This window comes from Ailuropoda melanoleuca, chromosome 6 (genome assembly GCF_002007445.2).
Source record: "Ailuropoda melanoleuca isolate Jingjing chromosome 6, ASM200744v2, whole genome shotgun sequence".
Taxonomy (NCBI): domain Eukaryota; kingdom Metazoa; phylum Chordata; class Mammalia; order Carnivora; family Ursidae; genus Ailuropoda; species Ailuropoda melanoleuca.
Genome location: NC_048223.1, coordinates 118847104 through 118867337, shown reverse-complemented (window position 1 = coordinate 118867337; position 20234 = coordinate 118847104). Strand labels below are relative to the sequence as shown.

The 20234-nt window shown below is 43.8% G+C and overlaps 1 protein-coding gene across 1 annotated transcript in view; it reads right to left on the bottom strand.

Annotated features, from left to right (window-relative positions):
* PLPP4 (phospholipid phosphatase 4) overlaps positions 1-19960 on the bottom strand; it is a 251593-nt gene extending 231633 nt beyond the window's left edge. Inside the window, exons 1-2 of the mRNA XM_019795492.2 lie at positions 19910-19960; positions 19402-19487 (exon numbers count right to left, since the gene is read on the bottom strand). Of these exons, the coding sequence (XP_019651051.2) occupies positions 19402-19487; positions 19910-19960 (137 nt within the window). The remainder of the gene's footprint in view (positions 1-19401; positions 19488-19909) is intronic.
* Positions 19961-20234: the final 274 nt, after the last annotated feature.

The window sequence follows — 20234 nt, the reverse complement described above, 5'->3', positions numbered from 1 at the left end:
TAAGCCCAAAACTCTCTGAAACCATGAGTCTCAAGTGTTCCATTCCACCGATAACTCCATCCAGAGCAAAAATGTCTGGGTATTACTTAAATTCCAGTTTTTATCCACTTTTCTCTACTCTTCTAGAAAAATCAAAAGAAAGGAGAAAATGGAGAGGCCTTACAAGCAATCCATGAAGTCTGTTTAAGAATCGACCAGACTGTATAAATTTGTCAGAGCTCAGAAATCTGCAATCACTTACCAGGATTTCTTTGGTACGATTGGCCAACTGGAAGAGCAACTTATTCACTTGCAATAATACCAAATGGATATGAAATTGTCAGAGGTTGAGGGATTCTACATAATGAATTTTCCAGAAAACTGACAAAGTTGAAAACTGTTTAAGCATGAAGGATTGAATGCTTTCCAAAATATATAGCCTATTTCCATGTCTGCTTATCTTGAGAATAATGAGCTCAATTAAACCTTCTTGGGAAATCAATTTCAGCCTCGTTGAATATCCACTGTCCAGGCTGATACGGCCAGGCACTAGCTTTTCCCTGCCTTGCAGCTACAGCCTGAACATGTGACCTAAACTTGGCCAATGGAACACTCTGGGGCACATTAGGAAATGGTGGGGATAATTGGGGGCTTTTTGTTTGGGGGTCCAAGTAAAAAGAGATGAGAAGGAAATAAAGACTGTCTTCTGTACATAGTTGCGCTCCCCAGCAAGGAAAGCCAGAACAGCCCCCTGAGGATGGCAGACGCCTGAGTGCTTGGAGGCATCACTACGCTGCTGAATTAAGCTCGCACAGGATCCAGGGTTTCCAGATAGGTGAAAAAATGAACATCCTCTTGGGAAGTCACTGCAATAGTTGCAAAAGAAGATCCTTTTCTTGCATCTCAAAGTGCTTAGCTGCTAGGCAAGGCCTCCAGGAAAGGCTAAACTGGGGTTCAGAGGCAGACTATTTATGGAACAGGTGACCCGGTGGCCATTCCAAGCAACTGCCCAAGTTGATATGCAAGGTGCTCTGCTGGTTTGCAGGTGTTGGCTCACAGGCTTCTGCCTCGCAAAGATGATGGATGGGAGGGAAGGACAGATAACGGTGTGGCTTGGTGTCCAGGTATGGCAGAAAGCATGACCATGAAGAGCTTGGGCTCTGGGCTCTGGGCTCAGGCCCAATCACAGCTCCACCACATATGAGAAGTTACATAAGCTCTCTGGGCCCCTTCCCTAAATGAGGCAGTAATAGTGGCTCCCCTCCCAGGGCTGGTAGCAGGACCGAAGGCTGGATGTCACTGGCTCTACCACATCACAGACTGCAGGATATAAAAATGTGAGGAATGGGAAGAAAGGGTCTTCGACTTGGTGCAATGTGGCGAGTTTATAAAGTGCCTGGCACAGAGAAGGAGCCATGCGCATGTCTGCCGTGGTCAGTAGAGCTGGAGGAAGGGCCTTTCCCTCCAGCTCCACTTGGGACCCAGGACAGAGGGCCCCTCAGGGATCAGTGGTTTGGGCCATGAGGAAAGGCAGCCCCCCAGCACAGAGACTGGAAATCCCACAGAGCAACTCCAGTGGAAGCCGGGAAGGCAGGGGGCTGGCCGGCCATGCGAGGGGGTCACTGCAGGAGCGAGGGAGGGACAGGAACATGTGCATCACGGTCCTTGCTGTTTCTGCAACTTCACTGTGCATGTGTTTTTGTGGGCTTTTGGGAGGTCAGTTCTGCTCCCCACAATAAAATATCCCCCCATCTAAGAAATCAGAAAACCCAATGTCACCAACTACTTGAAAAGCTCTTTTGTGAGTGAAACAAAGGCACACTTCATTCCTCTGTTCTGTCACTCAACAGATAATTTCCAGCACCTGCTTGTGCTAGACGCTGTCCAGGCACTGGGGACACCAAGGGACCAAGAGACCAGGCTCCTGCCTGATGGAATTGACATTAGATGACAACATCTAATTAAATCATATACAAGATGATGCTGAGGTTAGAACTGCTGTGAGGAAAAGCAAGCCGTGGAAGGATGAGAGGAGCCGGTGGGAATCGGGAGCAGGACCAGTGTTCTAGATCTCTCTGAAGGTGACATGTGAAATGAGACCTGGAAGATGGAGCCTGACTTGCAGAAGTCATGCAGAGGCCACGGCAAGTGCCAAGACCGGAGACAGGAGGCAGTGTGGGGCATTTGAGCAGAAGGCGGCCGCTATGACCGGCAGCAATGAGCAACGGGAGGCCACGGAAGGACCTGGTGTTCCTCCAGTATTGGCAGGAAACCACTGCAGGGTTATTGGTGGTGATGGTTCTGGTTTGGTTTTCAGCCCACGATCTGTACTTTCGACAGGCTGCGCTGGCCGCAGGGCAGAAAGTGGACCACGGGAGGCAGGAGACAGAGCAGGGAAGCCTGCTGGAGGCTTGTAGTCGCCTGGCAGAGAGAAGATGCTGGTGGCGACTGGGTGGTCACAATAGAGATGATGAGAAGTGTTCAGAGTACAGACACATTTCAGAGGAGAAAGGGCTGGGTGGGCTGTATTGTGTCACCCGGAAATAGATGTTCAAGTGCTAACCCACCATACCTGTGAATATGATAGTTTTTGCAAATACAGTCTTTGCAGATACAACCAAGATGAGATCACAGTGGATAAGGATGGGCCCTAAAGTCAATGACCGGTGTCCTCACCAGGAGTCAGATGTGAAAACACAGAGATGCAGGGAGGGAGGCTGGAGGGGTGCAGCCACAAGACAAGGCAGGCCACGGGTTGCCAGCAACCACTGGAAGCTGGAGGAGGCGAGGAAGGGTTCTCCACGAGAGCCTCCGAAAATGGGCTCTGTTGACACTTTAATTCCAGACTCTGGCTCCAGACTGTATGAGAGTAAATGTCTGTTGTTTCAAGCCACCCAGTTTGTAGTGCTTTGTTCAGGCAGCCCTGGGAAACCAAAACAAGTTTGTGAGCGAGAAGAGCCTGCTCTTTGAGAATGGCCCAGAGTTCTGCAGAACACATATTCTAATGATGGAACGAGCTTTCTGTGGCCATATTACACACCCAGCCGCAGCTCTCCATCCCCTTCCTTGGAGCGCTGATGATGCCAATGGAAATCCCTGCCTTTGGGGACAGTGACTGTGCAACCCAATCGATTGCCCATAGCTGAGTGAGCCTCACGTGTATACACTCCCCTTCCCCTTCATCACCTCTCTGCTCACTGCTGCCAGCAACGTCACCCGAACAAATTTATGCCGCCAGCAACAGTGCTCTCAAATCCATCCTGGACAATGACCTGCACAGCCTTATCTGAGTTTCACAAAAATGTCCTCCTTTTGAGTCAAAAGATCATTAGACACAGTGCAGGGACAAACTACAAATCAGTGCTGACCTCTGAAGTGAGCTCGTAATGGAATCATAAAACAAACCCAATCTCTTGGAATTTTGCAGAGTACAATTTCTGGAGAGCCACCCTAAGTGAACCCCATCAACGCCCGCTTCCCCCTGCCTTAGACTGTGAGGAGCTGTTTACGGGTCACTCTGCTCAGCCAGTGGTCATCTCCCTAAGGACAGGGATCCCATCTGGTTTAAATTTGTTTTAAGCCTAGTACATTCACTTATTCAATAAATATTTATGGAGAGCACTCCATGAAGCCCCAGGCATCTTTAATAGTTGCTGAATTGAATTAAATACTTTACACTCTCTGGTAGAAATAAAATAATGTAAACTGAAGGAAGGAACTTACTCATTTGTTTAAAAATGAGAAAGAAAAAAAATGGTAGAAAAGACAGAGACAAAAACAGATAATGGAGAAATTCACCTTGCAAGATAATTAGGCAGGACCAGGGGATCCCAAAATCCCATCCCAACTCTAGGCTAGAATGTTCCACTGAGGGAGGAAGGACAGGCAGGTGTGCAAGAATAGAAATCTCAGAGGGGCTCCTGGATGGCTCAGTCAGTTAAGCATCTGACTCCTAATTTCGGCTCAGATCATGATCTCAGGGTCATGAGATTGAGCCCCACATCGGGCTCCACACTCAGCAGGGAGCCTGCCTGACATTCTTTGTCCCCCCCTCCCTCTGCCCTCCCTCTCCTGCTCATGCTCTCTCAAATAAATAAATCTTAAAAAAAAAAAAAAAAGACAAAGAAGAATATAGATCACAGAGATAGGCTTGAGTTTGAACAAATTGGGGAGCCAGGCAGCCACATGCTAATTGTGTGACCTCTTGCTGCCCTTCACCCTGTCCTTTCCACTGATCCCTCAGCCTACTTTGGAATTATGTGTTTGTTTTGTTTCTTTAGTGCCTGTCTGCCCTACTCCCCTCCAACCTCATGCTTCATGAATATTTGCTCACTGCAGTACACCCAGCACGGCACCAGGCACATGTAGACAGTAAGTATATATTTGTGGAAGGTATGAATACATTAAGTTAATCTCCCTAAGCCTCGGTATCATTTGTAAAATAAAAATTATAGTTATATTCACTTCCCAAGGGCCAATATGAGGGTCAAATGAGATGAAGTATTTCCAATGCTTGGCTCATGAAAAGGTACTTGACAGATGAATACCAGACTGTAACTAATATCATTACCATTGCTATTATGGACATAAAGAGCTAATTTATTCAAACATTAAAATAAAAACAAGAACAGTTAAAAAGGTAAACCACATGATAAAGAGACATTTGGGAAATGCTTAATCACATGGGAAGTCTGTCAGATTGAAATGAAGGCATAGAGATGTAAACTGGATGAGGAGGAAACTTCCCCTTAGGTAGGAGACTGGGGGTGCTAACCAGGGGCCAGAAGGAAGAGGGGACTCAGGACACATTTTCCCTTGGCTGTGCTACTGGGGATTCCACTTGCTCTACCAGCATCTCCAAAGAACAATGCAGAAGACCAGCCGTGGCTATACTTTGTCATGGAAACCAACACAGTCTTTCCCTGCCAGCCTCAAGCAAGGTTTGTTCCTTAATACTTGAAGTAAAAATATCAAAATTCTTGTCTGAATCATCCCGTTTGCCACCTAAAAGTTGTATTCTCATTACCTGTCAAGTACGTATTTTCTTTTGACTTTCTGTCAGATTGTGCCTTAGAACATGCACCCATTCCAGCAAGGCTTGAGAGGAGACTGTTCAACCCACAGTTTGCGATGTTCTTGGGGTGGTGTTGAGGCATACACCCATAATCTGGTCGTAATTCACACTCTCCTGCAGCTTATTTATTTCTTGTCAAACTATTTGAACCGCAGCCTGTACTTGAAAACATTTGATCTAGCACGTCACCTGGGCAGCCCCTGGTTTACTAATACTCCTGAAGCGAGTCCATGGCCAGAGTTCACCGTGGAGTTGGGATGCTGGGTGCATGGCTTCCTCTCTGTAGACTCTTGCACCATTTGTCCTTTGGCTCCAGAGCCATCTGAGACATCTCTGTCTCGTATACTGAAGCACAAAATTGCTCTTGTTTTATCCCTTTAGTCCAGAGATCAATGAACTTTCTGTAAAGGACCAGGTAGTAAATATCTCAGACTTTGTGAACCAGACGGTCTTTGTCACAACTATATAATAACACTGGTAAACACAAGCTTTGCCCTTGTCACCCAAAAGTAGACATAGACAATATGTAATTGAATGGCCATGGCTGTCTTCCAACGAAACTTTACTGACAGACAGCTATTGGATTTAGTCCGAGGACCATAGTATGCTGGCCCCCGCTTTAGTCACGTTTTGCCTCACATTTAGAGAGCCAGAAAACTAATGGACTCTCATTCTAAGAAACTAAAGGAAACACATTCTAAAGGTTAACAAGACAACTAGCTCACTTGCCACCAAATAAAGTATAATTATCCAAAAAAATTGCCCCATAAATTATACTTCTTGATGTTGTATTGTTTGTTTTGACCAATTCTTCCCAGTACTGATTCCGAGGAATCACAAAATAAATAGTAGAACCCCTTTTTCAAATACCTCTCTTACATATAACACAGACATAGGAAGCTAATGGAAGTGATGAAGGGGCTCTCCAGATGGTCCGCATCTTCACTAGCCTAGATATTCTAGAGTTATTTGGAGAGGCCCTGTGGCACTCCTGAAGAGCCCAGTGTGGAGAACACTGGTAAAGAACACAGAGGATGGGGCTGAGAGTTAGAGACCTGAGCTCTAGACCAGGCTGCTTCCAGTTTCTTTGTGAACTGCAGAGATATGAGGAGACAAGAGCTAGAGCCCCAGAAAGATGTAGAAGGTGATCCCGGCCCTGACACACCAGGTCCTAATTTGGGTCCTTGTGGACACCCAGCTGGTCTGCTGTGGTCTGTGCCATTTTCTTCCAGTAAATTTTATTTTGATCTTTGCTTAAAAATTAGCTTGGCTGCGTACCCGTTCCTTATGACCAAACGATCCCTAAACAAATTAGCAGAATTAGGTTTAATGACATTCCAAACTCCTTCAGCTCATGCTGAGAGAGACATGGACTTGCCAAGTGAATCCTGGCATTCATTTTTATCCTCAAATTCTTAAATTAATAAAATATTCTTCAGTCTTTCATAAGACAAATATCCAGGATGTGGAAAGAAGGTTTGGACTTTCTGTTTACAGCGCAGACTCCACTTTTGGAACAGAAGTGAACCAGAGACTATTCAGGGCAAAGTTAAGCTAGTGATTCCAAATCAGGGGAGTGTGATTCATGAGACAAGATTAAAATAATTAATGCTACAGCCAAGCTAAATAAAGAGTAAAGGTGTAGAGATAAACAAGTCTGACTACCTAAAAGGAATAAACAGCTGAGTGATGAGGTTCTTGGGGTGGTGTTGAGGCATATTAGATAAGAAGAGAGCAGGAAGGCTCAGAAAAATGTCCTGAATATTGCTAATTCCATTAGAAGGTAGAATTATCCCTCTGCAGGAATTTACAGAATTATCTTCAGAATTAACTGTGCAGTTTCTGAGGTTGGCCTATATAGGCAGGTAGAAGATGTGTATTGGAGCATTAATTTAGTTCCCACTCAGCAGAAAGGGGTGACGTTAGAGTTGCCCTCTGGCTCTTGGGTCTCCCTTGAAAGCCATGACCTGATACAGCCTCCAACACCTGGCACGCACATGGGAACGGTTGTAAGTACTCAGGTTGTAAGTACTCAAGCACATTCATCCCTTGCACCTGTGTTTAGCTCTCCAGAGAGAGGAGGACCTGGATAACTCACCTGCTTGGATTTAAGAACAAAAATTGATATATAAGATGGTGGGAATGGAATTGATTTGGCCCCAGGGGTCTGAAATATGAACTTTGTACTAGCAATGAGGCAAAATAGATCATGTTGACTTTCAGTTTCCTTATTTAGGGCAGTGGACTAGCCAGGGATAAGGAAACGAAGGCCCATGGGCCAAATCCAGTTGCCATCTGTTTTTATAAATAAAGTTTTATTGGAACACAGCCACATCATTTCTTTACTATCTGGCTTTTTACAGAAAAAGTTAGCCAACCCTGGTACTAACTCCTTTCTACAACTTCTTCCAAATTATCTGACTCTATCCCATGTTGCCATACAGTAAGAACATGCTTCCAATGGATATGTGTGTGTGCAAGAGAGAGAAAAAGATTCGCCATTTTCATTCATGACAATGACAGATAATGGGTTGGGGTGTACCCCCAAGAGACTTCCCATGGGCCTTCTCAGCCAACCAAGAAAAGGAAGGTTCCATGAGGGACAGAGCAAAGTTCATGGTCTCCGATGGGCCTCCAGAGAGACTGAATCTGTGTCTTTCATCCTGCATCAGCCTGACAGATGATATGGAACAGGGTTCTCTTTTCCTCAAGTATCAGAAACCCAGCCACGATCACTGCATCCTTGCACAAAGTCGAAACTGAAACCAACGGTAAACAATCTCACTGCTTCGCTCAGTAATAGGTTTGGCCAATCCCGCATTTATAGGATGATTTAAATTCCAGCTTCTCAGAAATTGTAGATTTCCATTTTCTTCTCAGCTAACACAATTCACGAAGAACAGCCAACCACCGGAAGGGCAGCCAATTTCTATTAAACCTTACCAATTACGTAAGAGGATTGCTTCTTGTTCCAGCTACCCATGTACACTGGATGTTGGGGGTAATTTTCCACAGAGAAATCCAATTCCTGGAGGGACCGAGCCCCGCCACCGCCCTTTCTGTGGTGGTGAAATTATGAGCTGACAGCCTCTGCCAGCTGATACTTTTCTGATACGGGTCATTTGTCATCTTGACAGGAGGACCGGAAAGCAATTGAATGATAATTTTAACCCACGTGATAGAAGTCATATTTGTATCAAAAATAAGTGTCTGCAATTATAAAGCCATTTTAAAAAACCATTAATCCTGAAAATCCTCCATCTGTTACAAAACAGGCTTCAATTAGGTATTTAACAAAAATGACAAAAACAGGTTCTGAGTCCCCTGTTTACATTTCCCTAGTGGCATCCTCCTTCCCCTCAACTGCATTCAGCCAGCAACAGGACTCCTAGATCCTGCCAGCTTTGTAGCCTTCGGTGGGAACTGTAGGTGCCATGATCGTGCCAGCCTCCAAGCACGACGCCTCCGAGGGCAACAGCAAGGATGGGAAAGGAAGTTAAGAGCATTCCCATTCAGGGGGTGTAGGGGGGAGGTTATTTCCACCATACCAGCATCAAAAAGCACCACACAGAGGATAACAATGTTGTAGCGATCTTGTAAATTAGCTATCAACGTCTTCATTGTCTTATGGTCTTGTATATTACCAGTGACCACACCAAAGGAAGTTTTGGGATTTTCTTTTCTACCATGTTCACCAATGTACCCAGGTTCTCTGCTATTCTTCCTTCTTTCTCCTGAAACCTTGTTCACCCATTTCCCTCTTGATGATGAAAAGAGTTAGTCAGTGGCTATACCGTATTTAAATGTCTGAGATGAGCACTGGGTGTTATATGCAACTAATGAATCATTGAACGCTATGACAAAAACTTATGATGGACTATATGCTGGCTAACTGAACATAATACAGAATAAAATAAAAATAATAAAAATAATTTAAAAAAATAAACTTTGAGGGGCGGCTGGGTGGTTCAGTCGGTTAGGCGTCTGCCTTCAGCTCAGGTTGTGATCCCAGGTTCTGGGATGGAGCCCCACACTGGGCTCCCTGTTCGGTGGGGAGTCTGCTTCTCGCTCTCCTCTGCCTCTCACCTTGCTTGTGTCCTCACTCTTAAATAAATAAATGAATAAAATCTTTTAAAAAATAAAAAAATAAAAATAAATTAAAAAATAAATGTTTGAGAAACAGCAGGTCCTCTTCCCCAAATTTAAGCTTCCGGAAAGGTAACTATTTTTGTTGGTGGTTGACGTTCCCTTTGTAAAGGGTTTGTGCGTAAGGGTGTTTGTATTTCCTGGAGGTCCCCTTAGGGGGTCATCAGTAAGAACCTTGGGGATGATCTGTGAGTCATTCTGAAAGCTATGGGAATTCAAGGGGAATGTGTGGCTTTGGCCCCAGGATCCTACAGTGAGAGGAAGCCAGCACACAGCCACAGGCTGCTGGCACCCACTATTCTTTGCCATCCTCATTCCTGAGGACACAGAGAGAGCACCTTTTGGACTAGAACTGCTCCCCCAGAGCAATGAATGCTGAGATGTTACTAATGGTCTTTCTCCAACACTAATTTCTTAATGTTCTCTATATCCTTGTTTCTTGGACAAGCATTCCCCGCTCCAAGTTTAAAGACGAACCATGTAAGCCCAGCTTTCTCAAAGTGGGATGGNAAGCATTCCCCGCTCCAAGTTTAAAGACGAACCATGTAAGCCCAGCTTTCTCAAAGTGGGATGGGCACATTTTCTCAAGACTGATTGTATTCAACTATGGCTTGTGCTTTTTTATTCCCCATTTTATTATCTTAAATATATTATTTTAGCATTAAGCACACCAGTCACTTGGAAAAACACAATGTTCAAATGTAAAGATCCCAGCTGGATTTAGACCGTGCTTTGGAAGGAAAATGTTATCATTCCAATGTGACTTGAAAACTCAAAGGCTTTGTGATAAGCACATGTGGAGATTTGCCTTCTAAAATCTGAAAATATTCTCTGCTATTCACGAAGTTTACAAATGCCCATGAATAAAACATCATGATTTCTCAAGGGAAATAGCCTAAAATGTTGTCCTAACAAGAAGGGCCACGTGGAAGTCCTTTGAGGTTACAGAAGTCCACAGATTCTCCAGCCATCAGAATTGGCGGGGGCCTTTGGGGCTGCTTCTGATGAGTCCCCTCAATCTCTAATTCTAAGGACTTTAAGTACCTAGCGTGTGGGAGGCACTGTGGAAAACACAATTTCTGCCTTAATCCAACCTACAATATGTGTTGTCAGGGCACAGAAAATGCTATAAATTCTTAACAAAATGCTTCTATTATGCAAGCTTGGACCTTTGCACTTTATTTGAGGATAGATGTGTCCCATATGGGATTTTTAGGGGTTCCCAAATTCATACCTTCTCTGGGTCTTCACTGCCTATTGTTAGGGTTTGCAAAGCCTCCCCACCTCTGACTTTCTCCTCCAGTCCCTCCTCCAAACATTACTAGAATTACTTTCTGGACACCCAGGACTCATCACCATTCTCCAAGTTTGATGCTTCCACATCGTCTATAGGATGACATTGAAGCTCTGCAGCAAGGAGCGTACGACACTTCTGGCCTAGACAGAATAACAGGAGGATTTACCCTCCCATCCAAACTAACAAAAAAATACACAGAATATAGGAAATGTAGGAAATAATGGTTTCCAAAACACTGGACACCAGCCAATGAAGAACAGTGAGGGACAGGAAACAAATAGGGTGAGCCCTGCCATTGTTCCTCTATACCGTAGAGAGTTTCCAGGCTACAGCACAGGCCAGGGATACCAGACAAAGCCTGGCAGAGTCCCTGAACTGAGGAAACAGAGCTGAGTGTCCAAAGAAACCAAGGAAGCTATAGTTCAGGGAGGAAAAAGCTGCACAGAGAGAGAACTCTGGTTTTACACAGTGTTCCTTCTCCTCCTGTATCAGCTAGTCCTGGTCAGCACATGTGCATACAGAATTTCCTGAGGCCAGGGAAACACCTGAAAGGATTCGAGGTAATAGTGACTAGTGCTCACGTGGGACTGAGAATATGTCTCTCCTAGTCAGACTGTAAAACCCCATGACTCATGAAGCCTTCAGTAGAGTACAAAGAAGGGGTTACCTTACTGCCGAGAAATAATTCGACCTAGACTGAGTATAGCTCTAGTCCCACATAAAAACATCAATAGCAAGACCCAAAGGGCCAAACTACTTCCAAGTAACCTAAATTTATCACAGAAAAAAAGCTCAGGGCGCCTGGGTGGCTCAGCTGTTAAGCATCTGCCTTCAGCTCAGGTCATGAGCCCAGGGTCCTGGGATCAAGCCCCGCATCGGGCTCCCTGCTCAGCGGGAAGCCTGCTTCTCCCTCTGCCCCTCCCCCTGCTTGTGTTCCCTCTCTCGCTGTCTCTCTCTGTCAAATAAATAAATAAAATATGTTTTTAAAAAAGAAAAGAAAAAAGCTCAATAAAATTTACAGAAATACCAAAAACAAAAACAAAAAAAAATCTTTCACCCATCAAAATAAAATTAGCACTGTCTAGCATACATTCAAACATTACTGGGTATGTGAAGAAGCAGAAAATATAACCCCTACGGAGGAGAAAAAACAATCAAAATTAACACACAACTGACATAAATGTTAGAGTTAGCAAAGACATTAAAATAGTTGTTATAATGATAATTAATATGTTCAAATGCTATGTAAAGATATGGGATATATAAAAAAGTATCAGAATTAAACTTCCAGAGGCTACAATGTCTGAGGTGAAAAATACACTGGATGAGATTAAGAGCAGATTAGACATGGCAGAAACGAATATTAGTGAACTTAAAGATATCACAGTAGAAACTCTCCAAATTAAAACAGAGCATAGTGAACTGTGGGAAAAGTTCAAGTGGCCCAATATATGTGGTATTTGGAGAATCCTAAAGAGAGGAAAGAAGGGAAAACTGAAAAATATTTGAAAAGAATAATGGCTAAAAATTTCCAAATTTGATGAAAACTAGAACCCACAGATCCAAGAATCTCAACAAATCCCACATGCGCGAGCACACGCGCGCACACGCACACACACACAAACATGAAGAAAACTACATCATAATCAAATTGCTCAAAGCCAATGATAAAGATAAAATCTTAAAAGCATTCAGAGGAAAAAAAGACATGTTAAATACAAAGGATCAAAGATCCTTTTGATTACAGATTTTTTGTAGGAAACTAGACAGTACAAAAACATCCTTAAAGTACTGAAAGAAAATAGTGTCAACCAGCAAAAAGTATCTTTTAAAAACAAAAGTGAAATACTTTTTAAGACATACAAAAGTAGGAAGAATATATAACCAGCAAAATCACACTACAAGAAATGTTACAGAAAGTCCTTCAGGCAAAAGAAAAAATATACCTGTTTGAAATATGAATCTACATGAAAGAATGAAGAGCACCAGAAGTGGTAACTTCCTGGGAAAACATGATTTTTTTCTTATTGTTAAATTTCTTTAAAAGATAGCTAGATGTGAGGGTGATCTGGCTGCGACATCTGTCACCCCATTGGTCGCTAGGGTTGGTTCGGCTGATCTGGCTGGCTAGGCAGGCGCCCCCTTCCTCCCTCACCACTCCATGTGCGTCCCTCCCGAAGCTGCGTGCTCGGTGGAAGAGGACAACTTTCCCTGATAGAGGAGGACTGTTCTTTGGTCAAGGGTATACGAGTAGCTGAGCTCCCCTGCTAGAACCTCCAAACGAGCTCTCAAAAGATAGCTGATTATTAAAACAAAAATAATAATGCAGTGTGGGGTTTGTAACATATGTAAAACTAAAACATATGACAAAATGGCCAAAGCGTCAGGACAAAAGAAATGGAAATAAACTCTTGTCCAGTTCTTATATGACACAATACCACTTAAATATGGATAGACCATGAAAGTTACAATGCATACCATAAACCTTAAAGTAACCACCAAGAAAACAAAACAAAGTATAGTTAATAAGCCAACGGAGAAGATAAAATAGTAAAAAAAAAATATTCAACTAATCCAAAGGAAGACAGGAAAAGAGGAAAAAGAACAGTGAACAGTTGAAACAAATAGAAAAAAAGATAGCAAAATGATTTAAAACTTAATCATATGAATAATCACATTACATGTAAATGATCTGAATACTCCAGTCAAAAGGTACAAATTATCATATTGGATTTAAAAAAAAAAGCAAGACCCAACTATATGCTGTGTACAAGAAACATGCTTTAAATATTCAGACACCGAAAGAGTAAAAGGATGAAAAAACATATACCATGCTAACACTAAGAAAAAGAAAAAAAAGCTGGAGTGGCATATTTAACATTAAATTTTAGAGCAAACAATATTACCAGTGATAAAGAAAGTCATTTAACAATAATAAAGGAATCTATTCATCAAGAGAATATAACAATTATAGATATTCATGCCCCTATTAGTAGAGATTTTAAATACATAAAGCAAAAACTGATAGAAATGTAAGGAGAAATATACATGCCCATAATTATAGTTGGAGATTTCAATTCCCCTCTCAACAACTGATTGAACAAGTAGACAAAAGATTAATACAGATCTAGGTCTGAACAACACTATCAACCAACTTGATCTCATCAAGATTTATGAACACTCTACCCAACAATCATAGAATACACATTGTTCTCAAATGAAAACGGAACATTTTCTAACATCCTCAGTCATAGGAGCCTCAGTAATTTTAAACAGATTTGAGTCATTCAAAGTATATTTTCTTTTCTTTTTTCTTTTTTTTTAAAAGATTTTATTTATTTATTTGACAGAGATAGAGATAGCCAGTGAGAGAGGGAACACAAGCAGGGGGAGTGGGAGAGGAAGAAGCAGGCTCATAGAGGAAGAGCCTGATGTGGGGCTCGATCCCATAACGCCAGGATCACGCCCTGAGCCGAAGGCAGACGCTTAACTGCTGTGGCACCCAGGCGCCCCCATTCAAAGTATATTTTCTAATCAGACTGGAATTAAATTAGAAATAACAGAATATCTGAGAAATCCTTACTATTTACAAACTCTCCAATCTGGTCTTTGACCCCTTTATGATACAGACTCAACTATTATTTATAATATTGTCTCCTTCTGCTGTAATAACAGCTAAAACTTACGCAGTGCTTATCTGTGAAGATTTCGTGCTCATAATGATTCTATAAAGTGAATGGTTTTATTCTGATTTTATAGGTGAAGAAACTGAGCCACAGGGCAGTAATGGAATCTCTTTGAGGCCACAGAGGTTAGGAGTGTTAGGGATGAGATTGGCACTGAGGCAGTCTGGGTCCACAGCCTGTGCCCTTGGGTACTACTCTCCTGCCTCTCAATCCCATATCTGACCACTGGCCATTTCAAACACAGCTCCTGCTCCTTCCGTTTTTGTCTTTGCTCAGCCTGTTCCCTCTTTAAAACATGCTCGTCCCATCTTTTCTTGGGAGTCAGACATGGGCTCTACTTACTCTCTTCATTTAAGCATCTCTCTATTCCCAATTCAAAAATCACCTCGAATTCCATTCAATAAGAGTTCTCTGCACCCTATAGGAATAACATAATTCCTTTTCTAAACGGAAGCATTCAGTAATAGGCAATGTTTTTCTACATTTTCTATGGTAAACCAAGAAGAGTTAGATTTACAATAGGAACCAAAGTCCGTCAGCAGAAAAGCAGAGGAGGGGCAGGCCATGGCTTCTCTGAGTCAGAAATTAGAACAGAGAGGTTGACAACACCAGCACTCCTTTTTAAATCTCCTTTCCCACCAGGTAAAGTTACTTTCCCAGTCTCACCTGTGGTTACTTCCTGGGCAGATGTACTTAAGTAGTCTGTGGCCAGACAGACTAACCACTGCCTCAGAAGTGGGTCACTTACAGCCGCCTCCTTCCTCGTGCTCACCTGCCCAACCGGGCTGGGACTGCCTTCTTGTTCCGGGCATCTCTCTTGTCTACCTGGATACCTGAGGCTCTGCAGAGTCTAACCCTGGCTTCCGCATCCTCCCCAGCCTGCTGTGGCACTCACCGTGTCACAAAGTGACCTTTCCAAAATGCGAATCTCTTATAATTTCTAGCTTCAATAAGATAAAGATACATACCAAATTCCGTACTTGGCCTACAGGGCTCTACATGGCCTAACAGTACGAGCCTGTAAGCCCAATCTTTCAACATAAGCATGACTCTCTGAAACCCAGCCTTACAGGCCTCTCTCCACTTCCACCTCCAAATCTCTACTCCTAGTGAATTCCAACACTTCCTTTGGATTTCAGTTAAATTCTCTCTTTTTCAGGGAGGTCACCCCTGCCTGACCTGCCAATGAGCCATTATGATTTCCAAGAGCAAAACGTGCCTATCCTTCCATAGCCCCTGTCACAATGACAGTATTGCATTCACTGTATGATTTGGGGGGTTAGTGCTGATCTCCACTAGACTATAAGCTCCTTGAGGACAGGTACTCTGTCCATTTTTGCATCCTCGGCACCTAGCTCATAGTTAGCCCTCAACAGGCATTTACTTGATGGGTGACCAAATTAGCCTGGTAACCCAGGGGTGATATGAATGATATGGACGGAGTATAAAATGGACAATATTTAGCTTTCTCATCGCTCACCAGACATGTTACTCTCCCTTCCTCAGGAAGCTTCCCAGCTGAGGGATCAAAGTGCTGGGGAATCGTCTTCAGTCCTAGTTCTCAGAGGGGCCCAATCCCTGATGTATTTTAGTCATGATTTCTTTTAACAATTGTTCTTTGGCTCCCCAACAAATTGATGAAATACTGTGGTATCTGCCACCGTTCCACGCACACAGTGTTATTGTCATGGTCTCCTGTCTGTCTGTGGCTAAGTGGATTTTGATAAAGCACATCCCCCCTGGAGCTCGAGATTTCTGTACGTGAAATTAGGCTGATGGGATTACGGATGAGTGACAGAGCACAACTGAATCAAAGTGGTCATTCCAAATGAATGTAAATACATTGAGGATTTGGGAAAAGCTGATGCTAGGTTTATTTGCACCTCTCCAACCTTGGAGACAACAATAGGGACTTTCATTTATTTAATTTTATCATTGTCAAGAAATAATAGAACTCCCTGTAAGTCCCGAGCTGAACAGATCTCGGGTAAACATTCTTTATTCTGCACTGACCCCCAGTTAGCCTGTAGAGGCCACAGCCTTTCAATCCTACAATCTCCCCAGGCCTTTCTCCTGGTTCTCGTGAATTCATCAGATTCCAATAGCTTTCAGGATTTGGGGTTGGATATAAATTAACTTTCTCCTATTGGCATTTGTGTTTATTTTTTCCTTTTTTTACCCCAAGGGATCAGATTGTATATTTCTAGAAATCTCTCATTTTGCTCTAACACCACGTGCGTACCTTGTTCCACAGAAAGGAAGGACATAGAAGAGGGTAGGACAGTGTTTTTTCCAAACAGAAGGTATAACAGAATTGCTTTGCCTGATGTGTCCTCCCCACAGCCTAGTTTCCCAGTCTGATGTTGGGGCCCAACAAAGGGAAAAAGCAGATAGACATTTCTCATACTCCTCATTACTCCTAGAGATGTCCTAAGAGGGCCAAAATCTCACAAAACTTCACCTGAAACCAAAGCTTCTGGCTATACCCAAGCACTGGAATGAGAAAGTTCTAGTATGTCCCGGAGTCCTGCCTTATCATGGTACGGCAACATTCTGTTAACACAAATCTCAGGATCATGTTCATTTCTGACATGTCAAGTTGCCTCTTTGATATTTACTGCTTCCCATTCCTTTCATTTGATCCTTAAAATGCTGTGAAGCAAGCAGGGCAGGTTTTATCATCTGCATCTTAGAGATACAGAAACTAAGCCTCTTGGGGCACCTGGGTGGCTCTGATCTCAGCTCAGGTCATGATCTCAGGGTCCTGGGATCGAGCCCCCATTCAGTCTCCTTACTCAGCAGGGAGTCTGCTTCTCCCTCTGCCTCTTTCTTAAATAAATAAAATATTTTTTAAAAAGAAAAGAAAAAAGAAACTAAACCTCTATGTAAACATCTTTCTCTACTCATCCAGCCTCTCTTCCCTCCTCTGATACCGGTGTCTCCCTCTCACTTAGGAAAAACTTCCACGCACATCACATTTGGCTTCCACGAGGCTGGTGATCACAGGGCACTGCTGCTGCCCGCTATGCTTTCCCCAGCCCCCTAAGCTGAGAGACGGTCATTACTATAAAAAGCCAATCAGACTCTCTGTCTCCCACAGCTTTGAACCAAGCAGAGAACTCCAGGCAGAAGACCACTGGAACCAAGGGACAGCCCACAATGCCTGAGGCTGAGATCCTTGGAGTGGCCTGACTGCCTACATCCCCCTTTCTTCTGTAACCCGTCCAGTCTGCTCCTAATAGATCTGTTTTTCCTGCCTTAAATTAATCATAGTTTTTGTTGCTTATGACCAGGAACCTAACAATACGTTTGCAACCTGCCCAAGCTCTCAGTCTAGAAGAAAGATCACTGGTGTTCCTTGTGCTGTGCGCCATGCAGTCGGAGAGAGTGATATTAATATCTCACCCAGCACAGAGAAAGGGATAAGACTAATACAATAAATATAAAGCTAGTTCATTATCAGGGCAGTCATTCTTAACTCCGGGCAATTTTGCCCTCCAAGGGACATGGGGCCATGTCTGGAGACATTTCTGGTTGTCACAACAGGGGAGGGTAGGGTGGATGCTCCTGGCCTCTAGAGAGTGGAGACCAGAGAGGCTGCTGGACATCCTACAATACACAGGACAGCCCCCCAACAACAAAGAAATATCTGGTCTGAAATACAGCGCCATGGTTTAGAAACCTTGATTTGGAGAAACCTGAGTTATCTGCCATATTAGGGTAACACCAGGCAGTAATACAAAAAAAGCAGGAGGAGGAGAGAAAAAAGTGGGGAAAAAAATGAACTGAAGGTTTCAATGGCTTAACACTCATGAAATGTTTGCAACTTGCTGTTGGACTGGTGACTGTCCTTTCTGTAATGACTTTGCAATCCAGACCTTCCCCTTATGTGACACCACCGGGTTGCTAAGGTAGGGGAAGCAGGAGCTGGAGAATTACATGCCATCTATTAAATGCCCCAGCGGAGAGGTGACACCTGTCACTTCTACTTGTGACCCACTGGCCAGAACAGGAAACCTAACTGCCAGGGGGTGGGGGTGGGGGAATGCAACGGATATCGAAGAGTAAACAATTCTGCCACACCACTCGCGCGGCCCAGTGATGCTATATTCCATTAGATGCAGAAATCCAACTGCACCATGACTAGTTACATGGCTAGTTATCCAATCACGTCCTGTGCGGCGCATTAGTCAGGCATCTCCTAGAACCCCGGTGGTTTTTGGTTTTGTTTTTTTTTAACCTCAAAGAATTACTTTGCTATAGCAGCCCCTACCCCAGCCAATAATTCTTATCTCAAAATAAGTGTCCTTAAGGCCTATTTGGCTGGGTGGTGATTGAACTATGAACTGCAGTAGACAGGACACAGCCAACTAAATTCCACTGACTCAAAGGGCATTTCCTCCCAAAAAGGACAGAGGCACATAAATGAAATTACACGCATACCTGATGCAGAGTGCTCATAAGCAAAACCAATCTATTTTCACTGGAAATAATTAGTCAGAGTCCGTTTGTGCAGAGAGGTCATAGTGCAGTTAGAAATCTTTAAATATGCATGAGGTAGTTTCTCAATCATTTGGGGCCGTGTTTCTTAACCATGGGCAGAGTCACTCCTGCGGCCTTTTCCAAAAATAAATGTCCAGGCTGACATTTTTAATGCAACAGAGGTATATTAAGATTATTGAGGGTGCAAATAAAGAATTTAATGATGGGGTGCCTGGGTGGCTCAGTTGGTTAAGCCTCTGACTCTTGGATCTCAGCTCAGGTCTTGACCTCAGGGTGGTGAGTTCCAGCCCTGCATTGGGCTCCATGGTGGGTGTGGAAAACAAACTTAAAAAACAAAAAACCAAACAAAGCACGAATCTGATTACAGCTAGTTGAAAACCAAAAGGGGAGAGTTTTTTAGAAGTATAGTAGGGAGCTTACAGAATCAAAGGCAGGACTAAACAGGCAGGGCTTGGGAAAGGCAGCAGGTGTGGAGGGGATGGTACTCGAGGAAATGCAGCAGCCCAGCCAGTGTCCAGGGTCCTTCTGAGAGCTTCAGGGTGGCTCACCTCCATCTCCTTTCCCTTCCCTGGCTAGAAAAGAAATGAGCTGCTGGACTGGCCTGATGGAGAAAGTTATCTCTAACCCTGGATCAGTCACCTAGGGGGGTATGTCTTCCATGAAGCTGTGTAACCCTGGGCAAGTTACTTAACCTCTATGTGCCTCAGTCTCCTTACCTGTGCACTGGAGAGGACCACAGCACCCACTCCTGAAGCAGCTGTTGCCGATCAGTCCTGAAGTTCCGACTGTTGTCTGAGTGGACCTAGAACATATGGAATTTGGAATGAGGAGTGGTGCTTTTAATCAGATTTAATGAGCACTTAGAAGGGCTCAAACATCCTATGAAGCCTTTCACTTGCATTTTCCCATTTAATCCTCCAAAGAGACTCACAAACCAGATACCTCCTATGGGAGATCCCTTGCTAGAACATGACAAGTGCTCCAAAAATGTCAAATGAATGAATGAATGAATGGTGGTACCATTGGTACCAATGCCAACCATTTCAGCCAAGATGGCAGCTGGTGCTTGGCACCGGTGGTGGCGCCCACCCTGTAGAGCTGCGTTCCCCCGGAGACTGCAGACCCTGTACATGCCCAGCCCCCTCCAGAGCCTGTTCCTCTCATGGGGCCACCACTCTAGTTGGCGTTCCCCGCAGGGACCAGTGGCCCCTCTCTCACACTTACCCGGTTTTTCAGGAACGCATTCATTACATATAAAAGCAGAGGACTGCCCATTTCTCCTTGACGTCTTAGAATTCATGTAAGTGGCTGGGGTCCAAAGGCAGGCAGGTCTGGCTCCATGATTCTTCATAGCCCTCCATGTGACTCTGGGCTACTGATTCTCTTTCTCTAAGCCTCAGTTTTACAATCTGTGAAAGGAGGATGAAGATAAGTAACTCCGCAGCTGTAGTGTAGGATGTGAACAAATGCATGGAAAAAATAGCACAATGCTTGGCCCACAGTAGGGCTTCAAGCAATATTCGCTAAAATAAGATTTAATAATCATTTT